Here is a 13,540-nt window from a genome sequence, read left to right as displayed (position 1 = left end):
GTGATTCTTTTCCTGGATACATTTCTTCTTGTATTTATAACATCACTTTATATATGACATCACTTACACAAAAAAGCTGGAATTAGTGCACTAAATAATGATGAGCATGGCCATGCAGGAATAGTATTATTATTAGGAAGCATTTTGCTATGGATGGAATTTTGTCTTCCCCCATGCCCCCAAAATGGATAGGTTGAAACCCCAGCTTGCATTGTGACTGTATTTCGTGAAAATGTCTTTCAGGAGGTAATGGGAGTTTAAACTAGGTCATAAAGCCCTAGTCCAATATGACTGGTATTCTTGTCAGAGGAGGAAGACATAAGACCTTTCTGTGCATGCAGGCATGGGAAAGGCCATGTGAGGACACAGTAAGAAGGTGGCCCATGTCTCCAAGCAAGGAAGAGGGTCCTTGTCAGAAACCAACCTTGATACCACCTTGATCTGGACTTCTATGCTGCAGAACTGTGAGAACACAAATTTCTATTGTTTAAGCCACATAGCCCGTGATATTTTGTTATAGAAGCTGTAACAGACTGACACTATTGGGATAAAGAAATGGGTGTGTGTGTGTGTGTGCTGATACATCTTCAGGTTCACTATGTAAATAACCAACTTCCTTTTCTTAACAGGGTATTGTGCCTAAGTCACAGAGGTTCATAGACAATAAGTCTCTTAAATTCTTTGATTCTAGTAGCTGTATCTGTAAAATGAACAGTTGGACTAGTTGATTTCATGGCTTTCTTTCCAGACATGACATTCTCCGTGGATGGTTTCTAGGGGTATACTTTCCCTAATTTAAAACAACAACAACAACAACACTTTAAAGGGACTGGCTAGAGGGAGCAAGGTCAACTCATAGAGTGAGCAGCATGGAGTGTACTGTGCTTATGCAACCTACATTTGAAATTTGAATACACAAGTGGCATTTTCACAAATTACTATAAATTACATTCTAGTAAAACTCCTTAATCAGCAATGTCAATTGTTTTCAGATCAGAATACTTTAAAAAGACATCACTGTCCACATACACGTCCTTATAACCTTAAGCTCTCATGGAGTGATAATGTCGTCAGTAGGAATTCAATGATATGATAAATGCTGGTGAAATTGTCGCATTGATCGGTAAGGTGAATGTGCAGCTCGGAATATTTTGCAGAGTGTTTTAGTATAATTGCAAGGGGGAGATGCCCTTACGGCTGAAGCCCCACACCGGGGGCATGGAGTGCCAGGGCTGACATGTGGCTAACTTGGCAAACTCTGTAGCTGTGCGCAGGTGAGCTGCGGCGCCAAGGTCCTTTGAGCCTTTGGGCCTTTGGACCACGGTCCTTTGGACCGTGGTGACAAGCTACTCTTCCTCATATAACTTACTTTATAAATTTAACTTTGTTTTGTTTTGCTTTTGGCAATAACTCCTTCCAGGCTTACCCAGTTCTTGGCCTGCTGTGTCTTGTGTGTTGTGTTTCTAGAAACTTCACCAGGTAGAAGAAGAGAAAAATGCAGGCGGATGACAAAATCCACCGGGATGTTGAGTGAGGAAAGTAGGTGCAGGATACAAACACCGTGTGATGACACACAAAATGTGTAGCCTCACAAAGCAAAACATATATACTGCTCTTGGATTTTAGATAATGTCCAGGTCATGTGGTGATGTGCAGCGAGCCTTGCTTGTTGCCACTTTTGGGCTCACATACTACGTAGTCAGACACAACAAATTTCAGTTCCACAAACTTGGCATGTTCTCTCCTGCCTCCGGGTCTTTGCTACTTTACCCCCCATCCTGACCATTGATCTAATATTTCTAGTATGTACCCTCTTCCCGTTCTTAGTTTGGAAGGCGTTTCCTTTATTCAGCCTTTCCTAATCTCATAAATCTGGATTAGATGTCCCTCCTCTGTGCTTTCCAGCACTCTCTCTTCTTTCTTTCATGCTGCTCATTAAAATGTTATTTTTAAAAATTAATTTATTTATTTTAGAAAGAGAGACAGCATGGGGAGGTGGGGGCAGAGAGAGGGAGGGAGTCATGCAGATTCCCACTGAGCAGGGAGCCTGATACAGGACTGGACCCCAGGGCCCTGAGATCAGGACCTCTGTCGAAATCGAGTATTTTGCTTTTGTTTTCTTTTCCTTTGAAAGGAACCCTTGACTTGTTTATCAGATCTACTTTCTATTTAATTCCTTAATTTCTGCTTTTGTCATTCTTGATTCTTCACTTGTGCTTTATTTTTGTAACTTTGGTGTCTGTTGCCTGCTTCTTATGGTAAATGATTAGTTCATTTATTTTCAGTCTTGTTGCCTAAGCATTTAAAACTACTAATAAACATAAGGTTGGGGCACCTGGGTGGCTCAGTGGGTTAAGCTTCTGCCTTTGGCTCAGGTTATGATCTCAGGGCCCTGGGATCGAGCTCTGTGAGGGGCTTTCTGCTCAGCGGGGAGTCTGCTTCCTCCTCTCTCTCTCTCTCTCTGCCTGCCTCTCTGCCTACTTGTGATCTCTCTCTCTCTGTCAAATAAATAAATAAAATCTTAAAAAAAAACAAAACAAAAACCCCATAAGGCTATATGTTTTTCTCGCTGTGGCTTTAGCTGCATCCACAAACCTTTATATACAGTGTTTTTAATCTCATTTTTAAAATAATTCCTAATTTTCATCTTAACTTCACATTTAATCCAATGTTCACTTAGTAATGTTTTAATAAGCGAGACACCTGGGTGGCTCACTTGGTAAGCATCCAACTCTTGACTTTGGATTGGGTCATGATGTCAGGGTCATGAGATCGAGCCCCATGTCATGTCGGGCTCTGTGCTGCACATGGAGCCTGCTTAAGATTCTCCCTGTCTCTCTGCCCCTCCCCTGTCCCGGGCTTGCTCTTTCCCTTTCTTTATCAAAACAAAACAAAAAACTTCACAGACAATTTGTACAAGAGTATGGCCAATAAACATAGGAAGAAACTGGATATAACCTCTTATTATGAAATGTGTGATAAAATGAGAATTACCCATTTTTTCTATACTATGGGTAAATATCAAATATAGTATATGAAAATAAACATTTTCCAATTGGAGAAACTTAGACTGTGACAATTTTTGCTGGAGGGCCACTGGAAAGGATTTATTTTTAAAATATTTAAATTACTGATTCATGAATTCTACATCTGATAATTTATATTAAAGGATACCTGTACAAATGTACAAAAATTTGTAAAAAACTGAAAGCCTGATAGCTGTCTAAATATCTATTTACACTCCTATTAGTTTAGATGATTGTGTAGAGAAACCACGGAACACAGTGCAGCAGTTAAAAATGGCATCATTTTTATATGTATTAGACATTTTGAAAATATGGCCCATTATATTTTGAATTTGCTCTTTCAGAAGTCCAGATAAAATCACAGCAACATTTTTTTAAGATCTTATTTAAAAAAAATACTTTATGTATTTATTTGACAGAGAGAGAGATCATAAGCAAGCAGAGAGAGAGGGGAGGAAGCAGGCTCCCTGCTGAGCAGAGAACCCGACATGGGGCTTGATCCCAGGACCCTGGGATCATGACCTGAGCTGAAGGCAGAGGCCTAACCAACTGAGTCACCCAGGTGCCCCTTAAGATCTTATTTTTAAGGGATCTCTACCCCCAGTGTGGGGCTCGAACTCATGGCCTCGAGATCAAGAGTCCCATGCTCCATCAATTGAGCCAGCCAGGCGCCCTCACGGCAACTTTTAAAGATTTTATTTATTTATTTGACAGACAGATCATAAGTAGGCAGAGAGGCAGGCAGAGAGAGAGGGGGAAGCAGGCTTCCCACCGAGCAGAGAGCCCAATGCGGGGCTCGATCCCAGGACCCTGGGATCATGGCCAGAGCCAAAGGCAGAGGTTTTAACCCACTGAGCCACCCAGGCGCCCCATCCCATGGCAACTTTTTAATAGTGGGTTGTTTGAGAAATGGAAATGTTGCAGGCTGAGGGCTTTTTAAATTCATAGTTCATATGCTTATAGACATTATTTGCTTTATTATAGAAATAAAGCAAATAATGCTTTATTTCAGCATTTCCAAATAGCTCTCAGTATAACATTCAACCTTTAAGTTTCTTCTAAAGTATCCCCCGTTGATTATTCTAACTTTATCTCCTTATTACTGTGGTCAACGGCCTTTTAATAAAACACAAATATGATTCTGCTTGCTCAAAACTCTTTAGAACTCCCTATACAGGCCTTAGGAGAAGGTACGATTTCTTCACATGGCTTGTGTAAATCTCGTAACCAGAACTTGATTTCTCCAGCAGAGATTTCTCCTTTTTCTCTCTGGAGAACTCTATGTCAGCATTGAATTGTCTTTCAAGGCCTGAACTGTACCCTGTTGTCTCTGTCTCTGGGCTGTTGGGCACCCTGTCCCCACTCTTGTCTTCACTGCCTAACTAACCTCTACCCATTCAGCAGGCCTCAGCTTAGACGGCACTTCCGCAAGGAAGCCTTCTGTACCCGCCTGTTCCCCAGACTGGGTGAGGTCCTCAATCTGTGTGCCTCTCTAGCTCTGTCATAGCATTAACCATGTTGCTAGGAGTCATGGCTGGAGGGCAGAATGCATGGAAACGGAGCGCTGAGAGATGTCTGGAAACTAGACTGTGACATGCTTCTCCATTTGGGAATCAGGAAGATGAGGGATCAAGAAAAAGAGGCTGCAGAGGAGTAGAGAGTGAAGTAGCAGGAGGGGCAAAAAAAAAGCAATGCCCCAGAAGTCAGGTGAAAAAATGTGTTTCAAGAATCAGGCCCTGCTAGGGGAGCCTGGGTGGCTCAGTCGGTTATGTGTCTGCCTCCGGCTTAGGTCATGATCCCAGGGACCTGGGATCAAGTCCCAGGTTGGGCTCTCTGCTCAGTGGAGAACCTGTTTCTCCCTCTTTCTCTGCCTGCTGCTCCCCCGGCTTGTGCTCTCTCCATCTCTGTCAAATATATAAAGTCTTTGGGGGGAGGGGAAGAATCATGCCGTGCTGACAACGCCGGCTCATGGAGGATGGCTGAAAACCGGCCGCTGGGTTAGCAAAGGGGAGGTCGTTAAGAACCTTGACAAGAGCACGCCCATGGAGTATTTGATTCATGTGGCTTCACGAGAAAGGGAGGAAAGACGAAGAAGTGAAACTAGGCAATATTTTAAAGAGTTTTGTTGTAAAGGGGAACATAAAAATCAACTGAGGTCTCTGGAGGGGGAAGTCGCCAAATCTATTGAATGTTTGTATGGTATGGTATCTTTTTAAAAATAAAGATTTATGGACGCCTGGGTGGCTCAGTGGGTTAAAGCCTCTGCCTTCGGCTCAGGTCATGATCTCAGGGTCCTGGGATCGAGCCCCACATTGGGCTCTCTGCTCAGCAGGGAGCCTGCTTCCCCCACCCTGCCTGCCTCTCTGCCCACTTGTGATCTCTATCTGTCAAATAAATAAATAAAAATTAAAAAAAAAAATCAACTGTTTGGGAGTTGCCAGGTGATAGGCATCAAGAAAGACATTACAAGGGGTGCCAGGGGCTCAGTTGGATGCGTGTCTGACTCTTGATTTCAGCTCAGGTCATGACCCCAGGGTTGTGGGACTGAGCCCTGAGTTGGGCTGTGGGCTCAGTGTGGAGTCTGCTTGTCCCTCTCCCTCTCTTCCTCCCCTTGTTCATGCTCTCTTTCTAATTAATAATAAAAAAAATTTTTTAAAAAGAAAGACATTACAATTTACAGCAACATTTCCTTTAAATTCCATGGTTAGGTTTATCTCCTTTTTTTTTTTTTATTTTACAAACGATGTCTTTAATTTTTTTTTTAAATTTTCAGCATAACAGTATTCCTTGTTTTTGCACCACACCCAGTGCTCCGTGCAATCCGTGCCCTCCTTAATACCCACCACCTGGTACCTCCAACCTGCCCCCCCCCGCCTCTTCAAACCCCTCAGATTGTTTTTCAGAGTCCATAGGCTCTCATGGTTCACCTCCTAACCAGACTTCTTGAGGATGGAACTTCCTATTTCTTTGCATTGCCTATAATGTTTAGTATACTATCTTGGGAACAGTAAGATTCAGAATTACTACTGTTAGCTGAATGTTTATCATGTGTCCAGTTTTATTCTAAGCATTTTACAAGCCCTTATCCAATCAACACAGCCACCCTACATTCCAGATTAGGAAATGAGGCTTGCAAACGTTCAATGACTTGCCCATGGAGGTGAATATGGGTCCATTCAACTCTACAACACCTACTATAGATTGAATTGTGTCCCCTCATGAAAGAAGTTGACATTCTAATTCCCAGTACTACTTCAGAATGTGACCTCATTTGAATAGGATCGTTACAGAGGTGATTAGTTAAGATGAGGTCCCACCGGAGTAGGGTGGGCCCTGTGTCCTTGCAAGTGAGGACACAGGGAGAAAGCTATGTCGTGATGAAGGCAGAGGTTGGACTGAGGTCGCTGCAAGCCTGGGAATGGCAAGGTTTGCCAGCAAGCCACCAGAGGTTAGGAAGAAGCAATGGACGAGCCTCCCTTCAGGTTTCAGAGGGAACGTGGCATTGCTCACACTTTGAATGGGGTCGTTTAGTCTCCAAAGCTGAGACAATAAATTTCTGTTGTTGGAAGCTACCCAGTTGTGGTAGCCCTAGGGGACCCTAGACAGCACCATATCACGTCTTCCACTGAAAATGCCTGTGTGGGCTGCTTGGTTCGTATCTGCTGAATGATCAAAACGGATCTATGGAAAAGACCCAAACTTGAGTTTGCCGTTTCTCCATGTGAGATCATAGTTAACCTCGGTAGAACTTCGGATATCCATTTTTAGGTGGTAAAAGTACACCTTTACCTACCAAAAGCATTGTATATGAGTGCATTTGTGATTGTTACACCTTCATGAGGAGGAGGTCTACCGTGAAATCTAGAATAATTTTTGCAGAATGAGAATGCCTCACCTATGAAAATATCATGAATAATGCTGTTATGTGCTAATCTGGACAGATTTCCAAATTCTGTAGGTGTTTGTAAAACTCCAGTCTCTGTGAAATTGTGATAAAAATAGTAGATCCTATATTTGTCCCAGAGTACTAAACCTGGCAGTGCTGTGAATATAAAATGTGGAGTTAAAAAACTGTCAATAGGGACATCTAACGCAAAGTTTTGGTTCACACAGTCTTCTGTATCTTCGTTGTATATTACCAAGTAAATCGTTTTGTTGACCTTACAGGTAGTGCAGTAACTTAAAAATAAGGCAAGTTCCAAAGGGTGTCCTGGATACTCGACATTGTGTATAGTCAGCGTAGCAGCTGATGGTATATTTAGAAAAGTTTTCAGTTTTTCAGTAGTCATTATTTTGACAAATTTAAGAAAATCATATCCAAGATAAACTTCATTTTTTGTCCAGGTTGCCACTCTACTTCTTGTTTTACCCTATAAAAAATTGAAAATGTTAGAAGATTTATGGTTTTAGTGATAGTCCTACCAATTTAGGACTATAATATAGCAAATTATAGTCTACTTTGCTATATTTAAAATGTAGTGTCTATTAACGTTTAGCATTTAGGGTATTTCTGAATACTATTCTAGGCATTGAAATATATTACATAGAAATATATGTATTCATAAAAATAAATTATTTCAGTAATTTTATTCTTTGATATATTGTTTCTATCTGAAGAAATAATTCATCTGAATTCACTTTTAAATTGCCCCTCAGAGAATATCAGCTTTCTCTTTTCTTATGTGTTTATCTACTCTGGCCATGAGTGTCCCTTCCATGTTCATTACTATCAAGATATAAAGACACTTCAAACATTAAGTTATTTTCGGAATTACAGTTTCCTTGGATATGGGATAAAGAGAAGACAGAACTAAAAACCTTAGACAAACCAATACAACCTTTTCATGAACACAGGTTGTTAGAGAGAAAGGCCTCTGAGAGGCTGCTACGTCTGAAATTCGGTGGGTCTAATTTCATTTAGAGAGCCGAGAACCCTTCTTCCCTGTCTCTCCTTCCCAACTATTTCTAATTCTTAGAGATTTTTACTTAACATGTAACCTCTACATTCATGATGACCAAAAGGAGTCTCTTGGACACATCCTGTCTCCTTAAGTTTATGTAATACCCAAATATTTAGTATTAAATATACTCAGACAGGATGTAGACAGATATCAAATTGGTAACCAAAGAAACAAACCATTTGGTGAAGAGTCATTTCAGGAAAAAACCATTTTATCAAATGAAGATTCAATTAAAGTTTAGACCTAGTTGCTTTAAATGAGTGTGAGACAATCCTTGAAGAGGAAATATATTAGAAACAAAATGAGCCCTTCATAGAAAAGACTCATAGTTATTCTTCTTCTTGGCAGAGGGATGGGAGTCCATCATAAATATGACAGATGGGAATTCCAAGGAATGAGTTTTTACCCACCCACAAACTTTCCTATAGGTCTTCACTTAGTGCTTGTGTGAAGTAAGCCAAATATTTTGGGACAAGGTAGGGGAGCTGATAGATCCCTCTCAGGCATTTAGGCCTCTCCCAAATATAAAGCAGTAATCCTCTGAAGATAGGGAGGGGGCTGGCAGCAAGGCAGCCAAGTTGGGAGAAATCCATCCGCATTCTGGATTCTCAGCTACCATAGGCTGGGAGTAGGTAAGAGAGCTGGGGGGAAACTCTCCCTCTGACCCATGGTTGGCCTTTTCCCAGTGTAAAGCAGTCTCCCAGCTATGACATGGGACAGGGAAGCAAGAGAGAGAGATACATGTCCCAAAGCATGAAAATCTTGACCAAGATGAGGGAGGGAAGAATCCCTTAGTGATCAAAGCGCTGGCAGCAAGGCTGTAGAGACAAGACAGCGCTCCCTAGGTTTGGAAAGGTGGTGGCCAGTTGTAAAGTAGGAAGAGATCTCTGGAATCTTGTCAGTGCTAAGAGCCTAAGCATGGCTAAAGACAAAACAACTCATAAAAATGCTGAAGGACCTAGTGGAAAAGATGGGCAACATGAGGGCAGAGACGGGGAATTTCAGCTGAGATATGTTAATGATAAAAAAGAAGTGAAAATGCTAGATATAAAAAACTTTTTAAATTACATATAAAATTATATTAAAAATTATTCAATGGATTCAAGAGTAAGTGGGAAAAGCCAAGTAGATAACCTGAAGATAGTTTAATATACAAACTGAAATACAAAGAAAGAAGTAGGGTAAAAAAAAATGAATAGATTGTCCGAGATCTGTGGGACAATATTAAACAGTATCATATAAGTGTTTTTAAACTTCAAGAAATAAAGGAAAAACAGAATTGTGCAGAAGAAATATTTGAAGAGATACTATCCAAAAATACCACTAAACTAATGAATGACATTACCCCAGAAAACCAAGAAGTTCCCTTGAACCACAAACAGGATACATACAAAGGAAATCATACCTAATCAATAATAAAAGTGCTGAAAACCAAAGATAAGGAGCAAATTCTGAAAGCAGCTACAGAGAGAAAGACACATGGTATATATGAGAACAACGGCATGAATAATGGCTCACTTCTTACCCCAAATGGTTAGAGGCCATAAGATAACGGAATGATGTTTTTATATATTACTCTATAAGCAACAAAAACCAGCCGTCATCCTATAGTTCTGTATTCAGTGAAAAATGTCCTTCAAAAATGAAGGGAAAGAATAAAGACACCTTTATACAGACAAATGCTGACAGAACTTGTTATACAAGAAAATTCAAAGACATTCTTCAGGCTGAATGGCAATGAGTTCAGGAAGAACTCTGGATATGCAAACAGAAATAAAGCATGCCCAGGAGAATATAGATGTAAAAGACTTATTTTGTTATCAGTTGATATTAATATACCTATATATCTTTAAGACAATTGGCATTTTTATTTATTTTTATTTTTTTATTTTTTATTTTTTTTAAAGATTTTATTTATTTATTTGACAGAGAGAGATCACAAGTAGGCAGAGAGAGAGGAGGAAGCAGGCTCCCTGCTGAGCAGAGAGCCCGATGCGGGACTCAATCCCAGGACTCTGAGATCATGACCTGAGCCGAAGGCAGCAGCTTAACCCACTGAGCCACCCAGGTGCCCGACAATTGGCATTTTTAAAAAGATTTATTTATTTATTTGAGAAAGGGAGAGCATGAACAGGAAGGGTAGAGGCAAAGGGAGAGAGAATCTCAAGCAGACTCCATGTTGAGTGGGGACCCTGACTTGGGGCTTGATCTCATGAACCTGAGATTATGAGCCAAAAACAAGAGTCTAACATTTAACTGACTGTATCACATAGGTGCCCCATATGACAAAAGCAAAACTTTTAACTTTTTAAAGCAAAATTATTAACAATGTATTTTGATAATGAATCTTGGAACACTGAAAAAATAAAATAAAGTTTAAAAATAAAACAAAAAATTGCATTTTGAGATTTATAGCATATTTAGAAGTAAAATATGAGATGAGAGTATAAAGGGTAAAAAATGGGTATAAATGAAATCATACAGTTATTAGTTTCTTAACACTACTGTGAAGTATTTATTTGAAATTAGGCTCTGATAAATTAAAAATTATTGGATAGCCAAGTGTAACCACTAACAAATAGTTTTGAATGAAAAAGAATCAATACAGTAGAAGACACAGAGATACTGAAAAATACAGGATTCATTCAGAAGACAAGACAAGAGAAGCAAAAGAACAAGGTTGATAGAAAACAAATGCCAAAATGTAGACCTAACTCCGACCATAGCAATAGTCATGTTAAATCTTAGTGGACTGAAGACTGTAATGTTAGGGCACAAGTTGTCACACTGGAGAAGAAGCAAGGCTCTGCAGTTTTTAAGAAATAGAAAACCACAGCATGAATGATAGTAAAAGGATCAAAAACAATGATACACTATATAAGCATGAAACATAAGAAAGCTAGTGTCTACCCTCTGAAAGAGATCAGACAGTAGAAGAATGAACACACCAAAAGCTGGTGAGATACGGAACCAAATGAAAAAAGCTCCTTTCAATATTTTATGTCTTAATTACTATAGCCTCCTAATAAAGTTTGATATGTGAAAGAAGAAACACTAGGCTATTCCATCCCCTTCTAACCCTCAGCTCTTTATTCTCTCATATACATATTTTAGAATCAGTGTGTTGAGCGCCACAAAGTAACATTGCAATTTTAATTCGACTGGCATCAAATCTATAGATAAATATGGGAAGAACTGAAACACTCTTAATATTCTGTATTCTAATCCATGAACATGATAGAGCTAGCTACTTATTCAGATCTTCATTAATATTTTTGATATTTTATTTTGATCTCAACCAAGATCTTATACACTTTTAGTGGCATTTATTTTTAGATATCTGTAATTTTTCTTTCTACCTTGAATTTCCATATGACTTTTAGAATCAGCTTCTCAATTTCTACTGCATAGGAGAGAACGACGACATGAATAACAGCTGCCCACTGGCTTTGTTACAGTGTGTGCTGAATTTCTCAAGCATAGACATCCTAATGGTATAGAGTCTTTTCACCAATGAAGAAGGCTCCACACACCACTGGGTCTGGAACTCAGGACCCTGAGATCAAGCCAAGATCAAGAATTGGATGCCCAACTGACTGAGCTATCCCGGTGCCTGCAACTAACTGGAACATCAAATCTTAAAGAAAAAAAAAATCCAATTTGGCAACTGATGTTTTTTTTTGTTTGTTTGTTTTTGTTTTTTTTTTTTTTTTGGCAACTGATGCTTTTTAATTAGTGCTTGGCCATTTAAATTTAATGAAATTATTGATATGTTTCTATATAGCTCTACCATTTTATTTTTTACTTTGTATCCTCTGTTTTTGTCCTAGTGTTTTTTTTTATTTTTTTATTTTTTGGCCTTCTGCCTTTTTTTTCCTTTTCTGCTTTCTTTTGGATTATTTGAAAAATATATTTTTAGGAGGCACTTGGGTGGCTCAGTCAGTTAAGCATCTGCCTTTGGCTTGCATCATGATTTCAGGGTCTTGGGATCGAGGCCCACAAAGTGGTCCCTACTCAGTGGGGAGCCTGCTTCTCCCTCTCCCTCTCTCTGCTGCTTCCCCTGTTCATGCCCTCTCTCTTTCTCAAATAAATAAATAAATAAATAAAATCTTTAAAATATATATATTTTAGTATTCCAGTATTCCATTTTATTATTATTTTTTTAAAGATTTTATTTATTTATTTGACAGACAGAAATCACAAGTAGGCAGAGGCAGGCAGAGGGAGAGGGAGAAGCAGGCTTCCTGGTGAGCAGACAGCCCGATGTGGGGCTCCATCCCAGGACCCTGGGATTATGACCTGAGCCAAAGGCAGAGGCTTTAACCCACTGAGCCACCCAGGAGCCCCACTATTCCATTTTAATTTATATATTCATCATTTACTTTTTTAGTGGCTGCCCTAGAGCTTATAATTTATGTCCTTACTTTTCACAACCTACTTATAATTAATACTTTAATATTATAAATGGAATAAAAAAACCTCACTACTCCATAGGTTCCTTTTTCCTTCCTCATTTATGTTGTAATTGTCCTGTATATATCGAGATACATTAAAAGCCCCACCGGAAAATATGTTTTAAGTTTTGCTTTTATACATATTTGCTGTCATACCTATCTTAAGGAAATAAGATAGGATAAGGAACTTATATATTACCCATACAAGTACCATTTCTTTATTATTCTTTATTAATTCCTGACTTTAAAAATTTTCCATTTCCTTTCCAATTGATAAGCTACTTAGGCATTTATTAGAAGAGGTCTCCAGGTAACAAAGTCTCTTAAGTTTTCTTTCATCTAAAAATGTCTTTATTTTTCTCCTGAAAGACATTTTTCTCTAGATATAGAACTATAGGTTAATATTTCTTCTCTTTCAGCATTTAATATTACTTCATCACCTTCTGTCATTTATGGCTCCTGATGAGAAATCTGCCATCACTTGAATCATTGTTCTCCTTGTACAGGCTATGTCATTTTTCTCTGGGTGCTTTCTATTCCTCCTCCTCTGGTTTTCAATAGTTTATGAATTTCTTTGCAATTATCTTGTTTGGAGTTTGCTGAGTTTCATGACCCTATAAATTTATATCTTTTGCCAAATATGGAATGTTTCTAACCATTAATTATTCTAATATTTTTTTCTACATGATACTCTTTCTCCTCTCCTTCTCGGAACTTCAATGACATGAATGCTAGACATTTTGGTATCATCCCACAGGTCTTTAAAACTTGGTTTTATTTATTTATTTATTTGAGATTTATTTATTTCTTTTAGAAAGCAAGAGAGCAGGAGAGGGAGAGAGAGTCTCAAGCAGATGCCATGCTGAGCACAGAGCCTGACATGGGGCCCGATCTCATGACCCTGAGATCAGACCTGAACTGAAACCAAGAGCTGGACGCTTGACCAATTGCACCCACCAGGTGCCCCAGACTTGGTTCAGTTTTGACATTTTTTTTCTATTGTTTAGATTGGAAAATTTCCAATTGAAATTTTAACACTTCAGTTCTATTGACTATTTCCTATGTCATGTCATCTCCATTTTGCTATTGATGATATCTA

The 13,540-nt window shown here is 39.1% G+C and overlaps 1 protein-coding gene across 1 annotated transcript in view; it reads right to left on the bottom strand.

Moving 5' to 3' along the window:
• The window catches only part of CATSPERE (catsper channel auxiliary subunit epsilon), a 126,504-nt gene that overhangs the window by 44,481 nt on the left and 68,483 nt on the right, over positions 1 to 13,540 (bottom strand). Inside the window, exon 10 of the mRNA XM_044267060.1 lies at positions 6,922 to 7,388. Coding sequence (XP_044122995.1) covers positions 6,922 to 7,388 — 467 coding nt within the window. The remainder of the gene's footprint in view (positions 1 to 6,921; positions 7,389 to 13,540) is intronic.

This window comes from Neovison vison, chromosome 10, assembly GCF_020171115.1.
Source record: "Neovison vison isolate M4711 chromosome 10, ASM_NN_V1, whole genome shotgun sequence".
Lineage (NCBI taxonomy): Eukaryota > Metazoa > Chordata > Mammalia > Carnivora > Mustelidae > Neogale > Neogale vison.
Note: the sequence above shows the minus strand (reverse complement) of the source record. Positions and strands in the feature narration are given on the sequence as shown.